General features: G+C 37.0%; 1 protein-coding gene and 2 pseudogenes across 1 annotated transcript; all 3 read right to left on the reverse strand.

The window, feature by feature from the left end:
* Nucleotides 1-870: 870 nt before the first annotated feature.
* On the reverse strand, nt 871-8,517 carry LOC120150746 (annotated as a pseudogene).
* Nucleotides 8,518-9,354: 837 nt separating this feature from the next.
* Nucleotides 9,355-9,937, reverse strand: LOC120150747 (organ-specific protein S2-like). Its single transcript, XM_039163376.1, has 2 exons — nt 9,920-9,937; nt 9,355-9,771 (listed from the first exon to the last, which is right to left on the reverse strand). The coding sequence occupies exons 1-2, from the start codon at nt 9,935-9,937 to the stop codon at nt 9,355-9,357; spliced, it is 435 nt and encodes a 144-aa protein (XP_039019307.1).
* A 12-nt stretch (nt 9,938-9,949) lies between these two features.
* Nucleotides 9,950-11,234, reverse strand: LOC120150748 (annotated as a pseudogene).
* Nucleotides 11,235-24,378: the final 13,144 nt, after the last annotated feature.

The raw sequence follows: 24,378 nt of genomic DNA on the forward strand, positions 1-24,378 counted from the left end.
GGTTGGATATGTTGCCTCTCTTTATAACATTTTTTGTTGCAAAATGAGTTGCCTCATTCATTTAACTCTCTTTATAACGATTTTTGTCGGAAAATGAGTTGCCTCATTCGTTTAACGATTTCTTGTTGCAAAATTATTGTTTCCCAAGTTATATATATATATATATATATAGGGATAGGATCTTATTATATGTAAAATTATTTTAATTTTACACAGATTTAAGATAGTTTTATGAGTGAAAATAGATAACTGAGATTAATAGTAAAAAATGAGAAGATACACTTTGAAAAAAAGAAGAAATTAAATATCATCTATTTATTTTTCACTCATCAAATGGTCTTAAATCAGTATAGTTTTTTTGGGTGATTTTAGTAGGGATGCTGAGTTTTTTTTTTTTTATTTAAATTGTTGTCATGAACTAACTAGATATGAATTTATTTTTTCAAATATAAAATAGGAATTTTAAAAATAATTGATATTATTATAAAGTACTCGTATTTTCTCATATTTTTATGTAAATTTTAAATTAAATAATTAAAAATCATTGTTTAGAATTTAGGAAACGAAAGATTCATATAAAAAATATTTTATTCGTTCATGTAATCCTTTATTGAAATGATTTTTTAATAAAATATAAATATTTAAATCAACTACGTTAATAACTAAACCAGCAAAATCAGGTATAAATTTCTGTTAAATTATGCGGAAAACATTTATTATTCTAATTTTGATATTGTAAATGAAATAAATTGGGTTAAGATTACACCTTTGTGTAGTATCTAACCTTGATTAGTAGTAATAAATTAAATATCTAATTTCAATAAATTAAATATAGAAAACGTACTTAATGTTGCGAAAAGGGAGCTCCCCGCCATTTATAACAACAAAATAGATCTTTCCGTCCACAAAATGGAATACATGGGGTTATATCTGATCTTAAGATGCCCTAAGAATTTGGTAAGGTTATGGATGTTTAATTTGCATCACCTAAAATTCATCATTGGAGTCCCATAGTATCAACACTACAAACTAGCCCTACAAACAATACAAAAAGCACAGAAGGAAAAAAATTCCACGTCAGACATGTCAGACATAGCCTCGGCAATTTCGACTAGAATAGGATTGAAGGGAGAACCATAACCATCTGCTCCTTCCTCCTATGATCCTGAGATGTCAGTTGATAGGCAATGGTATCCGGATTACTTGTTGATGAATCAGTCTGGCTGGAATTCGGGAAAAGCATCACAGATAAATGTGCTATGAGTCTAGTTTGAGTCAGTGAATTCTCAAGCTCTTAAAAACACCCAAAACGATTAGCAACACTATTGCTAATGCGACCTGCAACTATAAAGGGTAGTACCCACCTGATAAATCTCATGATAGATGAGCCATCGCATAAGAATGGACAGAAATATTCTATTCACAAACAATATGAATAGAGACTACTTGGTACCAACGGAGGAAAGGTTGTCCCGGTTAGAAGGCCGAATTGGACTCCCTGCAACTGTTGTCGATACGTATGGGTTGGAAGGGGTAGGAGCCATAGGACCCATAGGTCTTGACATTGGCGGTCTTGGGGCTTTCATGTTCATAGGAGGCCTAGCAACTGAATTCGCAAAGTTTGTTGCAACTCTATTTGTAGCATTTGGTGGTGGCATTGCTCTAGAGGAGGAAGCTGGCAAGCCCAGTCGAGCGCAATTATCTGTGATCGCTCATGGTAAGCCTCTGCCTTGACCTGTCCAATGCTCCTTAACCCACATTACGACTCCTTCCATCTCATTGAAGAATGCTAATTTGGCTTCCAACTTATGTAACTGCATCGAATTAAAGCCTCCAAAATTTGGGGTTTTGCTCCAGTTGGATATTTATAGGAAAAAGAGAATACATGTATTTTGTTACTAACCTGTTTTCTATTAATGATGCAGTAAGTTGCCGGATTTGGTCCTCCTGGTCTGCTAGAAGTTTTGCCTTCACTGCTGCTGAGAGTGCCACGACTGCAGCACGCTTTACTTTATCAACACTACTATATCTTCTCTGTCCGTAGATTCATGATTCTTGTTTTTACCTTCTTTACTCTGTCTGCAAAAAAAAAAAAAAAACAATAAGAAAAAGGATACAATCGAGAATTGATGCCTTTTTTCCCGGGTGGTTCTTGTAATATATACTTTGATGAAAACTAAAACATTGCCACATATCCCAGAATTATGCATTTTCCTAGCTGCTCTCAGTAAAACCAATAGATGCATCCGCTTAGCCTTCCATATATATTTTAAATCAGACTTGTTATCTATCTCAACATATTCTCCTAACATTGCTAAGCATTTTGCAGTAGAGTTGGTTCCTAATGCGACTTCCACTTCCAAACAAGATATTCATGGAAGAAAAAGGAGAAACCTGTGGTAGCTCCTTTTCGTTTACAGAATTTGATGTGAGTGGTTGCTGAGACTCGGTCTTTTCTGCTGGCTGTGAAACAGACACCATTTCCACATCATTTGATGCATCTGTAGCTTACTAGATTCTCACCAGTACTCGGTTGAAACAGTTTTTGCTCATTCTTGCTCTGGACGGAGAAGAGGAAGCTGTCTCTAGATTTTCTGATGCATTTTCCAGTTCAGATGGCTCTCCTGCAGGCTTTAATGCAGATGCTTCACAGAGCTCATTCTTTTTCACTGGAACATAATCAGACATCTACTCCCTTAACTGTTTTTGGAGGCTCTGAAGGTTCTTTTTCTGTTTCCTTCCCATCCGTCTCCTCCAGTGAACTAGGTAGAACCTGGGATGTTAAGTTATTTGATACCGTCGTTACACTTGGTTGATGATCCTTTGATTGATTAATAATGGTGGATTCATTAGCCTTGTTATCTTCCTCATGCAATATTTCTGGACTCTTTTTTATCCATGGTTAAGTCATTGGGCGAAGGTGATATCACCTTCTCTTCAGGAAGAGAAACTTCGGTGTTTTGATCACCATGGTTGCTCAATGAAATTTTCTGATCCCCATCTAGCCTTTTGTCTTCCGAGTTCTTCACATTTTGAGCATCACGATTACCCGTATCATTGACAACACTGTGTGACTCAAATTAACATCAGATAATGTTCACAAATTGCTAAGGAAAGATAAGCTTCACATAGGTTACATACCTCCCAGAACATGTTGGTTCCTTCTTGTCATCTGGTGATCTTCCAAAACAAAGCAGTGCCTTGCAGCCAGTTGAAGGCTAGGACAACTACCAGATAATGATTTCAGTGAACTCTGGGCTGAAACAGAAGCAATGTTGGGTCCGACCAGACGAGCAAAGAACCCTGCCTGCAGATGGAGCAACGTTAAGTTAATAACATATCACCAACAAATAGAAAGAGGTAAACGATGAATATCAGAGTACATCGAGGACAAACATTTTCAAGAGAAAAGTTGCAAAGATAAATGAAACAAGCCTTTACACAGAAGTGCTTACAATTGTTTCATATTCAAGTATAGAGCATGTGATAGATTAATAAAAGACTGCTAACAGCATTGCAATCATTTAAAAGGAGAGGAGAAAATAACCATGAAAAAATTATTGTTGATGGCAGAAAAGCAAAATGCAATAGAACAGCAGTTTGAGGTTGATCATTCATTGATTACCAAGCAAGCCACCATGTCTTTACATTGGAGATCGGAAAAAGGGCTCCAATGATATTCTAAAAGCAGAAACAAAAGATTTCCTGATAATTTTTAAGGATAAGAAAACTATTCAGAAAATAGGTACAAAGTGGATAAATTTAGATCGTTAAATGAAATTAGTTTTCCCTTCATATACATCGATTGATAAAACCTAAATTAAATACTTACACAGTCAACTTACCAATGCCATGACAGGATTTCCTACATCAGCAAATGAGAGTGTCCTTTCAGACGTTAATTATACCAATAGCTTCAAAGGCCTCCTTAGTGCCAAGAGTGCACAATTTTCAGTTGAATCTTTCCATCTGTTGCTACATTCGTTTCTTCTGGCTTTGATGTTTCTTGACCACCATTTACATCAGTTACAGTTTCAGTTTAGACGTTTCATCGCTAGCTCTCACTTCTTTCCATCTTCAGGTTTTGAAGTTTCCATAGGTGAAGTCTGGGCCTGATCCTCTTGCAGAGCTGTCTTACTCTCTGTTGTTTCCGAGATATCTTTAGGAACAGATGTTTCATCACTACTGGCAGCTGGTCCAGCAGTTTCTTTGGAATTGGTGTCTATGTTATCATCGCTATTGAAGAATACATCCTCAATTGGCATTTGAACAAAGTGCAGTATGCATTGTGCTTTTGTTTTCGTAGCAACATGCTCCGCAATCTCATTCCAGTTTTCTTTATAAAGTTCAAGTGCCTCGAGAAGGAGGAGGGTTTCCTGATCTTCCACTTCCCGCCACTAACCAGGGGCGTCAGCAGGTTCCATGAGAATAAAATCCGAAGAAGACATGCCAGAGCCAAACTTCCCGTCATTAAAGCAATCATACATAAGTCAAAATCGGCCTGCCAAATACAAACACAATTACATCATAAATAAATGGAACATGTCAATAAATAAATAAACCAAATTACTAAATTCCCGCCACTAACCAGGGGCGTCAGCAGGTTCCATGAGAATAAAATCCGAAGAAGACATGCCAGAGCCAAACTTCCCGTCATTAAAGCAATCATACATAAGTCAAAATCGGCCTGCCAAATACAAACACAATTACATCATAAATAAATGGAACATGTCAATAAATAAATAAACCAAATTACTAAATTAGGGGGCGTCAGCAGGTTCCATGAGAATAAAATCCGAAGAAGACATGCCAGAGCCAAACTTCCCGTCATTAAAGCAATCAGTACATAAGTCAAAATCGGCCTGCCAATACAAACACAATTACATCATAAATAAATGGAACATGTCAATAAATAAATAAACCAAATTACTAAATTAGTTACACTTTCCATTTTGATCATTCACATTATAAAAACTTCAAAGACCAATGGTTATTGTAGCAAGTAAACAGATTGCGCCGGTATCAGAGGCAATATAGCTACAAAATTGGCAATGGGAGGAACATTCGGTTTTGACAAGACAATTGGGCAATGGATCATCCTTTGATGGTATTGTTCCCTAGATTATTCTCTATTGCAGTGAACAAAACAGGAAGATTATTTCAGTTTGGGGAGTTCAGTTCAGGGGGCTGGTTTTGGAACGTTCAGCTGAGAAGGGAGTTGAATGACTGGGAATTTGAGCAATGGCAAATTTGATGGCTGTTATCTCTGATTTTCTATTTCTGCTGATGGACTGTTTTGACTGGAGAAGGGGTTTTCATTGTGAAATCATGTGTCAATCTATATTATTCGGGCTCTCCCGATTCGGAGGAAGCTAAATTTTGGAAGTCTATTGTTTGGAGGGGTCTGTTGCCTCCAAGAGTAGAGACTTTTTCTTTGGCAAGTTATCTTAAAGAAGTTGGCAGTGAAGGCAGCTCTGGTTAAGAGAGGTGTTCAGGGCATAAATGATACTTTGTGTTCTCTTTGTAATCTAGAAGAAGAGTCTTCATCGCATTTATTTTTTTCCTGTTCGGTTGTTTGGCCAATTTGGATGAAATTCTTGGGCTATTGGAATTTTCAGTCTGTTTTTCATGCAGATGCTAAAAGATTCCTATTGGCTTGGAATGACTTGAAGACAAACTCTCTTATCTGGTCATTTATCCCTGGAGCTGTTTTATGGAAAATTTGGAAGACCAGGAATTTTATAGTGTTTGAAGGAGGGAAGCTTGATCGAGCAGAAATTTTCTTTCTAGCAAGGTGCAGGCTTGCTTCATGGTTTCTAGCTAAGGAAACTCAGATTACTATTTCCAAGGATGATCTTATTGCTGACCCTTCCTTAGTGGATTCCTACTCGTCCCATTCTAATCGGATTTCAACCATGTTTCCTTGGTCCCCTCCTCCAAAGGGTTTTATTAAACTTAATGTGGATGCGGCTACTTCGAGTGATTGGAATAGGAGTGGTTTTGGTGGTATTTTGAAAGACATGCCTGGTTCGATTCTTGGCTCCTTCAAAGAGCCTGCTGGTCCGGGGCCCCCAACTTTAATGGAATTGAAGGCTATCCTAAAGTGTCTAGATTTTTATGAATCTATTCGCCATAGGTTTAAAGATAGATTGATTATTGAGAGTGATAGTAAGGTGGCAATTGGCTGGGTTAAGGATGTGGTTTCTTGTCTTGTCGTTTATGTTCAAATTGTTAAAGATATTATTCAAAAGCTTAGTGTTTATGAAGGTTTTATTAGTTGGGTTAGTAGGACAGCCAATATAGAGGCGGATGTCCTAGCTAAGGCTGGTATTGGTTGAATTATTCTGTTAAGGGCTGTTTCTTTCTGGTTTGTATCTCTTGAGGGAGATTAGTTTGTATTACTTTGTTATATTTGAGGTTAATGAAATCCTAGGGCACTCTTTTCCTCCTTTTGCGGATTAAGGAACTATTTTTAAGTTCCGTTAATCACGAAGGGGGTTTTATTGAGGCCTACTATTCCTATAAAAAAAAAAAGATTGCGCCGGTGGTGCAAACAATTTATGATCATTTCTCATTTGTTGGGCAAGCAGTACCTAAAAAGGTTTGTGGAAATCCAATTTTATTTACCATTTGGCTTGAGCTGAAGACGTCATATAAATTGATTTTGTAGAAGTAGAGTCCCTCCTACTCTCTCAGAAATAAAGGGCTTGTGAAAAATGAAAAGAAAATGTACATACATATGCAGGCACGATTGAAACATTGACTACCACCATAAGAACACCCAGGAATAATTAGTCCAGATATTTTCTCTTTGTAGTGTATTAAATAATTGAGGCTTAAACAATTATTATCAGTCAGTTCAGTAACTAACCTGCTTCTGCCAATGGTAGCGTTTCGAGAGCAATCAGCTGAACAAGAGTTGCAATGGTACTCAACTGATGGTTCCTCAGGTGTCATCAAGTCCTCAGCAAGTGCAGATTCTGGAAGAAAACCAGATGGTACAGATGAAGTTGAAAGGTTAGTGAAACAATTTTTCAAGCAAAAAATCCTTTTGGCCATTACGTCCCATCGGCATTGCGCACAGCTGAACCAGTTGGGGAAATGGATGAAAGTTAATCAAACCCCAGTAGTCCAGGAACTCCAATACTTCCTGCCTTGCATCCAAGTCACCAACTTCAAGATCTTCCAGATCTTTCAACTCAATCTCCCTAGGGTTTGCATGAAATTTCTTCATAATCCAATTACGAATCTCCATGTACACCAGGGGTACGATTTGGGGATTTCCCATTAAAGAAAGAAGGCAGGATACTCTCCTCCAGATGGTGAATTTTGGTCCATGAAACCATCCTGGGAGTACAAAGATAGAATGAATACAAAAACTGACAACAGAATGAAATACTTATCTTGCACTCTGCTAATGACAACTAAGATCAAAATTCTCTTTGCAATTTGTGTATCCATGCAATATGCTGTAATTTGCTATGTCATAATCGTGCTTAAGTGGATTCTGAAAATCATCTATTCGTGTAGCATTCGTGTTATTTTTCTTTTTGTTGTTGTCATATTTTACTTATTTTTTCGTGAAGTGTCTGATAATGCAATGTCTAATTCTCTAGCATGGCTGATAAGAAGTAAGCAGAACAAACTGGATGAATAACATATTATCATTTCCTTGTGAATAAACACAATAGGGACTTTACCTTATCATTCTTATAGCATATAGAAACAAATAAAGAAACAAAACTCCCAAATTAACTATTCAAGAAAACAATTCAATTCTCATTTCATGTTTTCCAGAAGTAACACAAAAACATCTAGCCAAACTGAATTGGGCTCCTAAATCATCAGGGGGAAAAATCCACATAATTTGTCCAATTCACTAGCTCCCACTAATGAAGTTACCTCACTAAAGTTGCAAGAGATAAAGCTCACTTTTCTTCCCATTTCTGCCCATTTTCTCATCAACCAAACAAGAAAGAAGGGGGAATAGAAACACTCACCGCAATGATTAGGAACAACATGCACATTACTGTCGCGAGATCTAATAGCCTCAAAATCAGCCTCAATATTTGCTTCCAAAGCTTCCCACTCTTCACTTGGCTTATTCAATTCCTCCAAATCTTCCGCCTTCACACTTTGTTTCACCGGACTCGCCTCCAGCTTCGCGCCATCCGATCCCGAGCTCGAACCCAAGGCAAAGTTTCCACCAGGCGCCACTTGGCGAGCCCTGGTTAAAGGACCGAAATGGTTGACCGGAGGGTGGGAGATCAAGTTTGACTTCTCTCGAGTAACCCGTTTCGACGGCGTAGATAAAGAGCTCGACCCGGAAAGCCAATTTCCTTTTCTCTTCAAAGCTCCACCTCGACGGCGCGTTGATGTCGAATCCGGCTCCACCGAGGTCGGCCCCGACGGTGAGTTACCGGCGTCCCGGCGTTTCTCCTCCATCACGGGTACCGGGTTTGGTTTTAATGGGAAAAAAGGGGGTTTTCAGTCGGTTCAGTGTGAAATTTGGTTGATTTGAGCCGAAAACAAAGTAACGTGCGAATTATTGTAGTTATAAAATGGGCCGCATTTTGAATGACTCAGCTGTTGAATCGCTACTACCGGTCCATAATGGCATTATTGTTATTTTTTTATGTTGCGGATCCATATATTTATCTCGATATGTTATAATCATACTAAAATATTGGGTAAACTACCCGAATGATCACTTTTATTTCACTTTTGTTCTTTTTTATCACCGATTTTAGAAAAATCACATATTAATCATTTACATTATTGGTTTAATAATTCGGTTATATTGTGAATAAAATAAATTTAATTGGAATGATTACTCTTATAATAAGCCTATACAAAATAAAAAAAATTAATCAATAAATAAATTAAGTATTTATAGTTAAAAAATAACCTATTGCCCGTCGACCGATAAAAGTTTTTAGATAGATTGACCACAAGTGTAGACAAATATAAACATATAGTATTCTAATTATATAATTTTTTATTTTAGTGTTTAAAGTTTTTTTAAATAGAAATAGTTGTTATTTTGTTATCATTTTAAGATCAAATAGTCCAAGTATGTTAAAAATCAATCACCTAATGATTATTCAACGGAGGTCCAGACAGTGTAGTTTTTTGATTCCGTTCAAACTATACATATTTGCTGACAGTGATGAACTGATGAAATCAACGGAAACACGAAAACTAAGTGAATGATGGAGCATGCTGATTTTATTCTAACACACAGTAAACGGAGATATTTATTGGAAGATTTGGCTTTATGCCAACGGTTTTGTTTCACTACTATCATTTCTGATAAAAGGTGGCTGTTGTCTCTGGTTCAACATTACTAGTCCATTATTTCTTCACTGCTTTAAGATCAGCATCATCGCCTCCATAGACCGTTAGGCTCGGCCTCGATTCAAAATCATTGGTGAATGACTTCTTCTCTCGTTTAAGACCAGCATCGTCGCCAGCATAAAACATTACGCTTGGCCTCGATTCAAAATCACTACCCACATAAGCCTTTACACTCGGCCTTGGTTCAAAATCACTGGTGAATGATGTCTTCTCTCCTTTAAGACCAACATCATCGTCGCCATAGACTGTTACGCTTGGCCTCGGTTCAAAATCACTACTGACATAAGCTGTTATGCTTGGCCTTAGCTCAAAAGTACCACTAGTGAATGGTTTCTTATTTCCTTTAAGACCAACATCATCGCTTCCATAGGCCCTTACGCTTGGCCTTGGCTCAAAATATTTGGTGAATGGCTTCTTCTCTCATTTAAGACCAACATCATTGCCACCATAAGTTGTTACCCTTGGTCTCGGTTCAAAATCACTACTGACATAAGTTGTTATGTTTGGTCTTAGTTGAAAATCACTAGTGAATGATTTCTTCACTCTTTTTGTCCTTTAAGACCAGAATCATAGCCTCCATAGGCGGTTACGCTTAGCCAGTGTTCAAAATCATTGGTGAATGGCTTTTTTTTCGTGTAAGACCAGCATCATTGCCACCATAAGCCGTTACGCTTGGTCTTGGTTCAAAATCATTAGTGAAAGATTTTTTCTCTTGTTGAAGACCGCCATCATTGCCTCCATAGGACATTACGCTTGGCCTCAGTTCAAAATCACCGGTGAATGTTTTCTTCTTTCCTTTAAGACCAGCAACATCCCCGCCATAGCCTGTTGCACTAGGCCTCGGTTAAAAATCTTCAGAAAAAGATGATGATTTCTCATTGTCGGCGTAAGCAGTAACACTAGGCCTTGGTTCGAAATCATCATAAAATGTGGACTTCTTTTCATCTCCTTCAGGCCTACATGGTCGTTCAAAATCCTCAACAACAATCTCCTCTTTCTTCTCAACGCTTGCAGGTGTACGATACTCAGTTTTCTCATCGGAGCCGGCGGAACCAGCCTCGATCCTAACAAGCCCTTCAAGTGCTTCAGGAATAGGCTGATCTTTCATTACAGCTCTCCAGTACTCCCCAACATCTTTTCGAGCAGCTGAAAGGGTGTCTGCAAACTGCATCCATATAAAAACATATATAATTAACCATACAAATTAACAATATATATATATATATGAAAATGCCAAGGAAATTGTATATTCATAACAGTGCAAGAGCTTACCAGGAGAAGTGAGATTAATGCAAAGAAGGGAAGAAAGGTTTCATGTTTTATTAATGCAATAAACTTGTACAACTCTTGTAGTGTCGATAAGCATATAATCCTTTCTATATATAGAAAGGAAATAGCCTACGTTGTTTGTCATTTTGATGAAGACACGTGCAAGAATATTGATGTTTGGTCTAAAAGATATTTTTTAAATAAAAAGATGGATAAACAGCCCGTTTGATTATAATATCTTGTTTCCTACTAGTTATTTTTTTGGTGGATTCAATCCTGAAAACAATTTTACTTCCTTTAGAAAATAATGATAATTATTAATTTTAATTTATTGATAAATTAATTTAAATAGAGTATCGTAAAATCTAGTGACCCTCCCGGTTTAATTCTCTGGTATTGTAAAGGTCCGACGACCATCCCAATATTGGTTGCCCCTTGTTCCCATATGTAATGAGATAAGGGGAGGTAAGATAGTAGGCTGCCCGCAACACCAGGTTGAGAGCAGCTTCCGTAGAAGACCTCCGAATTATGAAATGCCCTCCGTGGGACTCGATCCCACGACCTCAAGTTCAAAACTTTGTGCTTTACCAACTGAGCTGGATGGTCATCTCAGACCCTCCCAATATTATTTTCTTTAAATAGTGATTAAATGACCAATATTACTTTATTTAAATGAAACTTACATTTTCTGTGAAAAAAAAAGAAACTTGAAATTGACACCTAAAATGCCAAGGAAATTAACAACTCTTATGGTGTCGATAAGCAATAATCCTTCCTGTAGATATCAATTTTTTCATTTAAGCTTATTATTATTATTAAAATTAAAATTATTATTATTATTATTATTATTATTATTATATATTATTTATTAAAAATTACAAAGCCCATTTACAACCCGGTTACATCCAGGCCCAAACATGACCCAAAACCCTTCTAGGGTTTTCAGAATCTTCTCTCAGCCGCCTTAGCTCATCACCGTTGGATCTGGCCTTGATCCAACGGTCTCCAGATGCTTCCAGCTTAAAACCCTAGGGTATTATAACCCTAGGGACCACGCGGCGCCACCTCTTCCAGGTGTCTCATCCCGCCGCTGCCGACACTCCAGAACGTCACGAAGCTACCCACGTTGAGCCCTATGGTGAGTCACCACCATAGCTATGGTGACTCACCGGGCCTTTCATCTCTGGAACCGGTCCAACGAGAGCCTCGGTGGTGGCTATAAAAGCCACCCCACCTGCAAGAAAGAAAAGAGCCACAGAGAGCAACGGAGAACAACAGAAAAACAGACGAAGAGAGAACAAAAAAGAGAGAGATACGAACAGCAACCAACAACCAGACCAAAACAGAAACCAAGAAAGAAAGGAAATGTAACACCCCCAACCCATACCCGACCCGGATATGAGTCAGAGATACTACATTGACTTTAAAACACAACTCTTAATAAATAATAGTAAAATATTTGAACTGGTATAAAAAAAAATACAATAATATACATACTGTAATATAAGTTTACCAAAATATTCAGAGCATACACAACTTAACCCTTTAATTACATGCCAACTGCTATTACATAACAAAATGACCTACTGATTAAGTTGCTTCTGATCTGATGGTTACAGGAGTAATACTATCAAGCTGCTTCACCTGTATCGTCTAAATTCCTCGGATCCTACGTGTGAAACACTCACACGCTAAGTCATCGACTTAGTGAGGCATTAATAATAACAAGGCAATGTAATGTAATGAAAATGTCAAGATCATATGAGATGAGATGCAAACATGTACTTAATCAATGTAGTATACTTCATCAATATCCATACCTGTAAGCGTAGGACTGTAACATTCATTATTCTGTATTAATAAGTTTATTGGCCCATGATAGCATATTGAGAACCTAAGGTATTTGATGTGAGGTTGTGCACTATGCTGTCACCACAGCTCGTATAAATGCACCAAAGTGCCCCGTAGAATTGCACCGAAGTGCCCGTAGAATTGCACCGAAGTGCCCGTAGAATTATGTCCATAAGGACCACGTAGAATTCCTTAAGAATCATATACATATACTATGGATCAAGTATGTGTCTTTCAAGACTTCACACAGGTTCCAAAGGATATACATATGTCCTAAAGAACCGAGTATACCCTCTACCCTTGGCATGCCAACTATACCTATAGTTCTCATCTACATAACATGGGCTTATACATTTCCCGTAGTTCATATCGCGTAGTCATATTATTTCCATACCTTTATCACATAGACATATCATTTACATACCTTTATCACATAGCTCATATAACTTTTTCTACATATTCATGTCATGCAATACACATAATATAAATTCATGTCATGTATCATAATATGGAATGTGATCATATGTCAAAATATGGAATCTAGACTTATCACAAGTCTAGAACTGAATATAATATATTCATGCTATGCATATGCACTCACCTATACTTCTTTGCCTTTCCTCGATCGATCCTACTTGTAGATTGTTCCCGAACTCGAGTAGGCTCGGTATCTACATAAACATAATTTTTAAGATGATCATCAGACGTCTATGTCTTGAAATTAAGCTTTAATAGCTTACTAATTTAAAGAATTTATAGCTTAGTCTTGTTTTCTTTTCTTTCTTCTTCTTTTTCTCATGGGGGAATCGGTTCCCCCCCTGGGGGTATCGATTCCCCTCAAGCAATCTGGAATTTCATATACGATGAGGGGGTATCGGTTCCCCCCTGGGGGTACCGATTCCCCTCTAGCATTCTGGAAATTCATTTCGTTGAGGGGGTATCGGTTCCCCTCGAATGAGTACCGATTCCCCTAACCCAGAAATCCTAATTTGAGCTCGGAAATCATCCCATTTCAGCTCAAACTTACATATTTCAATCCCTTTACTACTCTTAGCTCTCATACACTTACTTAAACTGATTATTATCCATTAAATACCTCTAAAACCTAGAAATCTAATTCTCCATGTAGAATTTAAGAATCCAACCCAAATTCCAATATGTTCTAATTTGAATTCTAACACCTCATACTTCTTAGTTAGCTTCTTGACAAGTCAAAAATCTTATTTAAACATCAAAAACTCATCCATATCAAAATTTCATCTAAAAACTCATTTTCCAAATCATTCTCTAAATCACTTATCTTGTTGTTTTAATGTCATATAAGCTTTCCTTTAGCTTATATAACATCCAAGCTTTCATTTCCAATCTTAAAAATCAAAGAAACTACCAAGGTTCAGATTCTTACCTTTACTTGCAAGCTCCACGTTGAGAGAAGGAAGAGAAGAAAATAAGGAAGAAGGGAGAAGAAATGGGAGGGTTCTGGAACCTAATGTCACACGTGGGTCTCATATAACCCCATAACATTTATTTTTAATTAAAAATTACTTACAAATGACCATTTGGTCCTTACTTCCATCTCATATTTACTAACCATACTTTTTAAACTATATAATTATTCTACTTTAATCACCAAATGTTGAAACTTTGCAAATTAATCACTCACCCGACATGGAGGATGTTACAAATCTCTCCCCCTTAAGAAAATTCGTCCTCGAATTTTCATTGCACAAACAAATGTGGGTATTGATGTCGCATATTCTTCACGCTCCCATGTTGCTTCTTCTACTTTGTGATTTCTCCACAACACTTTGACCAAAGGAATGGTCTTGTTCCTCAATTGCTTAACTTCATGTGCTAAAATTTGAATCGGTTCTTCCTCATAAGTCAAGTCAGGACGAACCTCAATCTCTTCTGGTGTCACGATATGAGAAGGGTCAGTCTATATCTTCGAAGCATTGAAACGTGAAAGACATCATGTATCTTTTCCATCTCAGGTGGTAAAGCTAGCTGATATGCTACCGGTCCTACTCTCTTTACAATCTCATATGGTCCAATAAACCGAGGACTCATTTTCCTTTTCGACCAAATCTCAACACTTTCTTCCATGGAGACACTTTTAAAAACACTTTATCTCCAACTTGAAATTCAATTTCTTTCCTTTTAAGATCAGAATAGGACTTTTGCCGATCAGAGGCCACTTTGAGGTTATGTTGAATTTCTCGAACTTTCTGTTCTACCTCCTGAATTAAATCCGGACCAAGAACACTTCGGTCTTTGAGTTCATACCAATTTAATGGAGTACGACATTTTCTTCCATATAATGCTTCTATGGGGCCATCTTTATACTAGACTGATAACTATTGTTGTAAGCGAACTCTGCCAGCGGTAAATACTTTTCCCATGATCCTTTAAATTCCATTACGCATGCTCTCAACATATCTTCCAATATCTGAATAGTTCTCTCTGATTGCCCATCAGTCTGAGGATGAAAAGCCGTACTAAAGTTTAAACGAGTCCCCAACGCTCCATGCAAAGATTTCCAGAATCTAGAAGTGAATCGAGGGTCTCGATCAGAGACTATGGAAACAGGTACTCCATGCAATCTAATAACTTCTCTAATACAGCTCTGCATACTTTTCCATAGAGAAATCCGTTCTAACAGGGAGGAAATGCGCTGACTTAGTTAATCGGTCAACAATTACCCAGATTGATTCTCTTTTGTTCGGAGTCAAGGGTAACCCCGAAACAAAATCCATCGTAACATTTTCCCACTTCCATTGAGGAATGAAAAGCGGTTGCAATAATCCTGATGGAACTTGATGCTCAGCTTTGACTTGTTGACATATCAAACACTTAGACACAAATTCTGTGATGCTTCGCTTCATCCCTGACCACCAAAATCGATCCTTCAAATCCATATACATCTTGGTTCCACCCGGGTGCATCGTTAACGGACTGCAGTGAGCCTCTGTTAATATTTCTTTCTTCAAGTCATCATTGTCGGGTATTACAATTCTTCCTTTACAATATAGATTTCCATCTGACTTAATCTCAAAGTCTTTAATCTCTTTGTTCTTTACTTGCTCAATTCTTTTCAAACACATTTCATCTTTACCTTGCAATTCTCCTATTCGTTCCAACCATGCTGGTTTAAGGGTTAATTCCGCACAAAGACCACCGTCTCCCGTTAAAGATAATCTTGCATCCATAGCTCGTAAGCTGCAAACGTCTTTCTACTCAGAGCATCTGCTACCACATTAGCCTTTCCGGGATGATAGTCAATTATCACATCATAATCCTTTAAGAACTCTACCCATCTATGTTGCCTCAAATTCAATTCTTTTTGAGTCATCAGGTACTTCAGGCTCTTATGATCCGTATATAAGTAGCAACGTTCCCATAAAGATAATGACGCCAAATCCTGAGAGCGAATACTACAGCCCATTTCTAAATCATGAGTGGGGTAATTCCTTTCATGTGGTTTCAACTGTCTCGATGCGTACGCTACCACTTTTCCTTCTTGCATTAATACACACCCCAACCCGTTATGGGATGCGTCACTATATACTACAAAATTCTTGCCAGATTCCTGTTGAACCAATATCGGAGTTTCCGTCAGAATTCTCTTTAAAGCTTCGAAACTTTCTTGACATTCAGAAGTCCAAACAAATGGTACGTTCTTTCTCATTAGCTTTGTTAGAGGCAGCACAATCATCGAAAAATTCTTAACGAATCTTCGATAGTAACCGGCAAGTCCCAGAAAACTCCGAACTTCAGACACATTCTTAGTAACTTCCCAATCCATTATAGCTTTAACTTTCTGAGGGTCTACTCTAATCCCAACTGCCGAGATCACATGCCCCAGGAAAATTACTTCCTTTAACCAGAACTCACATTTGGACAATTTGGCATACAACTTTTTATCTCTTAAAATTTGCAAGACGATCCTCAGATGTGTGCTATGCTCTTCATGGGATTTCGAGTACACCAGTATGTCATCAATAAAGACAACAACAAACTGGTCCAAGTAGGGCTGAAAAATCCTGTTCATAAGATCCATGAAAGCAGCAGGTGCATTCGTTACTCCGAATGGCATTACGATGAATTCATAATGACCATATCTCGTTCTGAAAGCCGTCTTCGGAATATCTTTCTCCTGGATCTTCAATTGATGATAACCCGAACGTAGATCGATCTTCGAAAATACCGAAGCTCCTTTTAGTTGATCAAACAAGTCATCAATGCGCGGAAGGGGATACTTGTTCTTGATGGTCACCTTATTGAGCTGCCGATAGTCAATGCAAAGACGCATTGATCCATCCTTCTTTTTAACAAATAACACCGGAGTCCCCAAGGCGATACACTTGGTCGGATAAATCCCTTCTCTAGCAACTCTTGTAATTGATTCTTTAACTCTTGCAATTCTTTCGGAGCCATTCGATAAGGTGCCATTGCAATCGGAGCCGTTCCCGGCATTATTTCAATTTGGAATTCTACCTCCCTATCCTGAGGTAATCCTGGCAATTCAGCAGGGAAAACATCAGGGAACTCTCGAACTATTGGAATTTCCTCTAACCTTTTCTCTTGAGCTCTTGAATCAATCACATTTGCAAGGAAACCCTGACATCCTTGTAGCAATAATTTCTTGGCAGACATCACGGATATTACATTCGCTAACGGATTAAACTTTTCACTGCTCACACTTATCTCTGTTCCTTCTGGGCTTTTCAGAGTTACCTTTTTCAATCAGCAACTAACATCTCCATAATACCGGAACAACCAATCCATTCCCAGAATCACTTCAAACTCGTCAAAGGGTAATTCCATCAGATTAGCAGGGAATTCAATTCCCTGAACCTTTATGGGACACCCCTTACAGACTTTATTCACCCGGGCACTATGGCCTAACGGAGTTGTTACTATAATCTCATTACTTGTAGCTTCTAAGGGAATCCCCAACTCCTTTACTAACTTACTTGTAATATAAGAATAATTAGAACCCGGATCAATCAGTACCAATATTAATTTATCATACAACTGAAAAGTACCTGCTATAATATCAGGGTCATCACGGTCTTCACTTGTCTTTAGGTTGTACACTCGAGCAGTGGATCGAACTTCAGGTTGAGCAGAGAATTCAGACGTGTTCCTTCCTCTGCCTCTTCCTCATCCTCTTTGTGAGGAAGAACCAGCTCTTCCAGATGGTGCCGGCTCACCAACAATCAAGGGACAATCCCGGACAAAATGTCCGGCATCTCCGCATCGAAAAAAAGTCCCAGCTGCCATACGACAATCCCCATAATGGTTTTTCCCGCAGTGCTCACACTGTTTCCTTTGACCCGGAGTAGATCTCCCAGCACCGGATTCCACTGACTGCGTCTGTCTAGTTCTTGCCTGACTTGCTCCCCTAGCAGACGATGCAACTGATTCTGATCTAGTTTGTGATCGAAATCCCGAGTCTCTTCCCCTTTTTGTTGGTGCTGAGCCAGAAGAAGTAGTCATCCTCTTTGATGTCTGAACTCTTGAGTCTCCAAATCTTTCATTCTGAGCCCTTTCAAGAGCTTTTAAACATCAAAAACTCATCCATATCAAAATTTCATCTAAAAACTCATTTTCCAAATCATTCTCTAAATCACTTATCTTGTTGTTTTAATGTCATATAAGCTTTCCTTTAGCTTATATAACATCCAAGCTTTCATTTCCAATCTTAAAAATCAAAGAAACTACCAAGGTTCAGATTCTTACCTTTACTTGCAAGCTCCACGTTGAGAGAAGGAAGAGAAGAAAATAAGGAAGAAGGGAGAAGAAATGGGAGGGTTCTGGAACCTAATGTCACATGTGGGTCTCATATAACCCCATAACATTTATTTTTTAATTAAAAATTACTTACAAATGACCATTTGGTCCTTACTTCCATCTCATATTTACTAACCATACTTTTTAAACTATATAAATTATTCTACTTTAATCACCAAATGTTGAAACTTTGCAAATTAATCACTCACCCGACATGGAGGATGTTACAGGAAAGCTTACCAAGGAAGCCACCGGTGATCGAAGACGCTACGGGCCGACCAAACTATTTGAAATACCCGAAGGTATTTCTTCAGATATACTCCGATCGGGAGTTTTTTAGGGGAAACTAACGCCGGATTCGGCCTAATAGGGTTTAGGAGGTTATTTGGGGTATTTAGGAAAAATCCGGCCACCGCGTGTGGTGGCCGGCGGTGGAGACCGACACCGGAGTACGGTGTCCGGCGACTGCCGGAAACTCTCTCGGTTAGAGAGAGGCGAGAGAGTTTTATAAACTCTCTCGGTTAGAGAGACGAAGCAGAGAGGAAATGAGGGATGCTGGCCCTACGGGCCAGCCATTTGGTCTTATATACCCCTCCCAAACGACGCCGTTTTGGGCAGGGGTATATCTGTAATTTCGCGCACGGGTCAAACCTCTCGTGTAGTCATCCTAGATTTGTAAATTTCTATTTTTGTCACTAAAATCAATTCTTATACGTTTTAATTTCGTCTCGTAATTTTATTTTATTTCATTTTAGTCCTAGCCTGTATGTTTAAATATTTAGGATAAATAATATATTTAGTCCCTTAACTCTAATAATAATATTTTAATCCCTAGTTTATATTTTTAATTATTTTAATCTTATATTCGAATTTTAGATAAGTTTATTTTAGTCACTAAATTATTAATAAAAAATAGCATGTTTAATCCCTGTAATTTTAAATAATTAATATTGAATTAGGTTTTTAATTTTAATTTTATTATAATTTAGTCACTAATTTTAAATATTTTCATTTATTTTACTGCTTTAGATATATAGTTCTAATTTTATTTTTACTGTTTTAATTTTACTTGTTTATATTTAAATATTTTTATTATTTTTTTTTTTTCCATAAATTATTTTAATATTTATTTTTCAATATCGAGGAAAAGGACAGTCTTAATACAACTGGATGTCCTATTCTGGTATTTTAAATATTATAAAATTATAATTTAATTTTATTTAAATATTTATTAATATCGAAGAAAAGAGCTGTCTTAAGACACCTAGAAGTCCTTTTCTGATATTTCTAAATAAATAAACATTTATTTATAAATATATATAAATTATTTTTTCCTCATAATTATAATTTTGAAAATAGGATAATAAATTAAATATTTTGAATTTTTAAATTTCTAATAATAGAGACAATTTATAATTAAAAGTACCAATTTTGGGCGTTGTAGGGGTGCTAATCCTTCCCTAAACGTAACCGACCACGAACTCCTTTTTATTATTAAAAAGAATGAATTTTTGGTTATAAACGCAGATCAGTTTATCTTTAACTGATGTTTCTAAAAACTCTTTTAAAAGATGATTTTTAGGTATTCGACCTACCTGACCCAAAAGGCCGATGGCGACTCCAAATTATTTAAAAAAAATATTTATTCACATCATTTTTCCCGCCAAGTAAAATATTTCGTGCCCGGACGAAAACCGGTTACGACAGCTTGGCGACTCCGCTGGGGACAAAGTCATGCTTTGAAATCAATTATAAATTGTCTTTATTAATTAAAAATTAAAAATTCATACATTTAATTTTTAATTCTTCTTTTCAAAATTTTTATATATACTTATTATTTTCATAATATTATATGTTATTTAATGCTTTATATTCAAATATTAAATTTTATTATTTATTTGTTGGAGGTTTGAACATTTCTCCTCACACACAACACTTGCATTGCATAACATAAAGCTCTATAATTGAGTTTGTCCCTTTTAAGTAAGAGTGAAAGCGACGTCTTCGTGAGAATTTATTCTCCGTGTCAGACCTAGCAAGTAACTTTTGGGGTTCATATGCTCTATGTCTTCGTGAGAATTTATTCTCCGTGTCAGGTATAGAGAAATGTGTCCCCTCGAATTGAACTCGATCCGTTTAAGTCTGTAATGGACTAGGATTGAGGGTTGACAGCCCAAGGGGGCATCAACAAGGACAATTCGAGTACCTTTACTCCTAGAACTGAAACCATGCATGTAATAAACCTTAGAACTTCTCCTGATCTAAACCTCTGTCCTTAGGTGTACACAAAGGAGAAATAAGCTTTAGCTTTTAATTTTTTAATTTATTTTTTTCTGAATAAATGCCTGCGAACTAAAAATCATGCGGTTAGGTTAAATTTTCCAAACAAGCATGGAACTAGAAAGCATGAGGTTAAGATTTATACCTTGATAGATAGATTTTTTTCATTAGTTGGTACTAACTATTTTATTTTTTCTCATTTCTTTTGTTTGCATTGCATGATCATAGCATAACCAAAAGGTGTTACTTGAAAGACTGTTCATCATATTGGAAAGAAATCGTAAATGGACAAAAAGTTTTATGATCAAACAAATATGATGCGGCCAAAGAAAGACATTCTGAGGAAACTCCGAGGATAGAAGCAAGCTATGCACCCAAAGATCGTATGACCATTAAGGAGCAAGAGGAGATACGAGAAATAAGAGAGCAGATGTCCAAGATGATGGATAGAATATCTGTGTTGGCCAAAGGAAAAGAGATTCCAGCACAGAAAGAGAGAGAGCTCAATGAACCTAACTCTGCAGTTTCAGATATGCAAGGGATTTCGATTCCTAACCAATTAGAGAAATTACAGACAGTCATCATTCGTATTTACAAATCATATGGAGATACCAAAAGAAATGGTGACAACCGTACAAGCTCCCAGAGAAGAGAAGAAATCATGTAATCAGAAATCATCAAAGTTTGGTCTGCTCCCGATGTCTAAAACTCAGGTTCAATCCAAGACAAAAGGTGGTTCTCATCTTGATACTATCCCCATATCATATAAAGAGTTGTATGAAAAGCTACTTGAAGCACGAGAAGTGGATCCATATTATATAAAACCGTTCCAACCTCCGTATCCAAATTGGTATGACATCAACGTTCATTGTGAATATCATGCCGGAACTCAAGGACATACCATCGAGAATTGTCTTGCCTTCAAACGCCGAGTCCAAAGTCTTTTGGATCATGGAACCTTACAATTTCTGGTAAATGATCGACCTAGTTTGGTAACTAAGGGTCCTGATAGATTAATACCAAAAGTCTTCAAAGGTAAGAATATCAGTAGGGGGCGCCCAGAGAGAAGAAGATTTGCTGAGGTTTGAAGCTCAAATACGTCATTTGAAGATTGAAAACGATAAATTGAGCACCAAAATGGAAACCATACATGAAGACTTCCAGAAGGTCAGTCAAGCTTTTCAAAATGCTGGTATAGGAAACACCCCAGAAGAGTGGATATCAGGGGTCACTAAACTGAAAAAGAGTTGCAGCATACATGAAGATCTTCTCCAAAAACTTTTTATGTTCTCTCGCAAAGGAAAATGATCAACTCCAAGAATTAACATAGGAGATGAAAGAACACCAGAATGTCATGGAAGAAGCTGCAGTCCATACAAGCAATATGGCCCATAAGCTGATAATCTAACTTGGTTTTAGAGAAGAAAATGGGAAAGTTATTCCCTATATGTAAAGTTTTGTTGAAGTTAGGATTAAAAGTTGTCCCCTACATGTAAAAGTTTTGTTTGATGTACTGAAGCTTTTGTGTTTAATGAAATCTGTTCTAAGATGATCACTCTTAAGTAACACCTTTTCATACATGCATTTACATTTTGTATCTGTGCATTTTCATTTTGTATTTTTATATCTTTGAATTGCACATTTTGCATTCTTATTTTTCATTTATGCATTTTTCACATTTTTATTTAAGTACTGTCATGTACTTTAATTATAAAAACATATAAATAATTCATGAAAGGTTTCTGTAACAGTAAAAACCAAGATCATTCATTTATTTATGTACCATCATCATGAAAACAATGGAGCAATCTTATGAGGGACTACGAGACCATTGGCCAGAACCATTGACAGGGTTACCTCGGGATACAAGGAAAGAAGTTTCAGATTCAGTACCAGATGGATCAGATCAAATTATCCAGAGAATGGAATATGATAAAGAAGATACAACTGCTATAGAGAAATCGTGCTATCAGATTGAAGAGTCGAGAAAGATAACATACCCTGGGGCATCCCACTCAAACTCAAAGAATAGCCTCATTAATTATTCACAATATGAGGAGAAAGTCAAGAGAACAGAGAAAGCAATCAGAAACATGAAAGTTGTTAGTGCCTACCACAAAGAATTAGAAGCAAGAGAGCTCAGCTTGATTCCAGATTTGATTATTCCCCATGAATTCAAATGCCTGTTTTGAGAAATATGATGGCACCAGTTGTCCCTTAATCCATTTGAGAATGTTTTGCAGAAAAATGGGAGGATATTTAAATTCTGATGACCTGTTAATTCACTCTTTCCATGATAGTCTTGTTGGCCCAACAGTAGTCTGGTACAATCAGTTGACCCAAGAACAGATCAAGAGATGGGTAGATCTAGCTGATGCATTTTTGAGACAATATCGGTATATTAAAGGCTTAGCTCCAACACGTATGGATTTTCAAAGAATAAAGAAGAAAACCAATGAAAGATTTCAAGAATATGCCCTAAGATGGAGAGGAGTGGCAGCACAAGTTCAACCTCCCATGATAGAAGAAGAGATATCACGTATGTTTCGTGATTCCCTTCCCGCTCCTTTCCGCGAGTTGATGCAGACAAATCCGACAAAGGAATTCGAGAATCTTGTGACAACTGGAGATTTAATTGAGAATGTAATCAATGAAGAAAACTCAAAAGTCATATCCAAGAGCCCGATGGATCAAAAAGCAAAAGCTGATCATGTGAATGAATGTTTGCATCCAGAGTCCTCGTAATTACAAAAGAAAAAGAGCAAGTAACTGTTCGGATCGACCAAAGAAAGTCATGCGATCAAGAAAAACTTTGGAAGTGTTCCAAACTTCCATTTCAGATTTGTATCCTCATTTGGTTAAAGGTCAATACATCACACCAAGACCAACTAAAATGACATCAAACCTTTCTGCTCATAGCTATGATCAAAATAGTGTTTGTAATTTCCACTTGGGGGTAAAGGGGCATTCTACAGGCAATTGTAGGCCACTATTAAAAGAAATTGAGATTCTTGTTGACAAAAGAATCTTGACACAAAAAATGATCAAGAAATGGGGGGGCAAATAAAGACAATGACTCTGATCTTATTACACAACCGACATTAAAGGAGTGATGATGCATGAACAAGTGGAAGTGTTATCTATCACTGTAGTACCTTTCTATTTTCAGCATCTTGTTTGAACTTGTTTTTGTTCCTTTCTCCGCTTTTTGTGCAATAAATAAATGTGTGTTGCTTATTAAGGTTATGAGCAAGGAATCAAATTTTAATCTTGAGATTATTGAGTATCAAGTAGATTAAATGTTCTTTTAATTTTTCAAAGAGTTATAGATCTATTGGCAAGTGATAAAATTATATCTTCCATATCCCATCCAACAACAATTACTCGACCTTTACCAAAACCAAATCTTGACACTACATTTATCTGAGACTCTGAAGAAATGTCTCTACCTGTTTTTACACCTACTCCAGATGTTTACCTTTTCGGGTATAGTTGATTGATGACACTACATTCCACTACATATACGACTTCAAAAGTCACACATTGGTCCTTCCAAACACAAAACCATCATAAACCAAAAGACCTCAAAAGAACCAAACTTTCAATTATCCGTGAATCTTACTGCAAGAAGAGACGAGATGAGGCATCATGGACCAACTCATTGATGATAATTTCAAGTGATTAGGGTATACTCAAAGAAGAAGGGGAAAGTGATTGATTGAAATAAATATATCATGCATTAATTACATTTTTCATGTAAATAAAGTTAATCTTGAATATTCATCCCCCTGTGGATACCTCTTTTTACAAAGGTTTCTATGTATG

Source organism: Hibiscus syriacus, unplaced genomic scaffold (genome assembly GCF_006381635.1).
Source record: "Hibiscus syriacus cultivar Baekdansim isolate YM2019G1 unplaced genomic scaffold, ASM638163v2 tig00111025_pilon, whole genome shotgun sequence".
NCBI lineage: Eukaryota > Viridiplantae > Streptophyta > Magnoliopsida > Malvales > Malvaceae > Hibiscus > Hibiscus syriacus.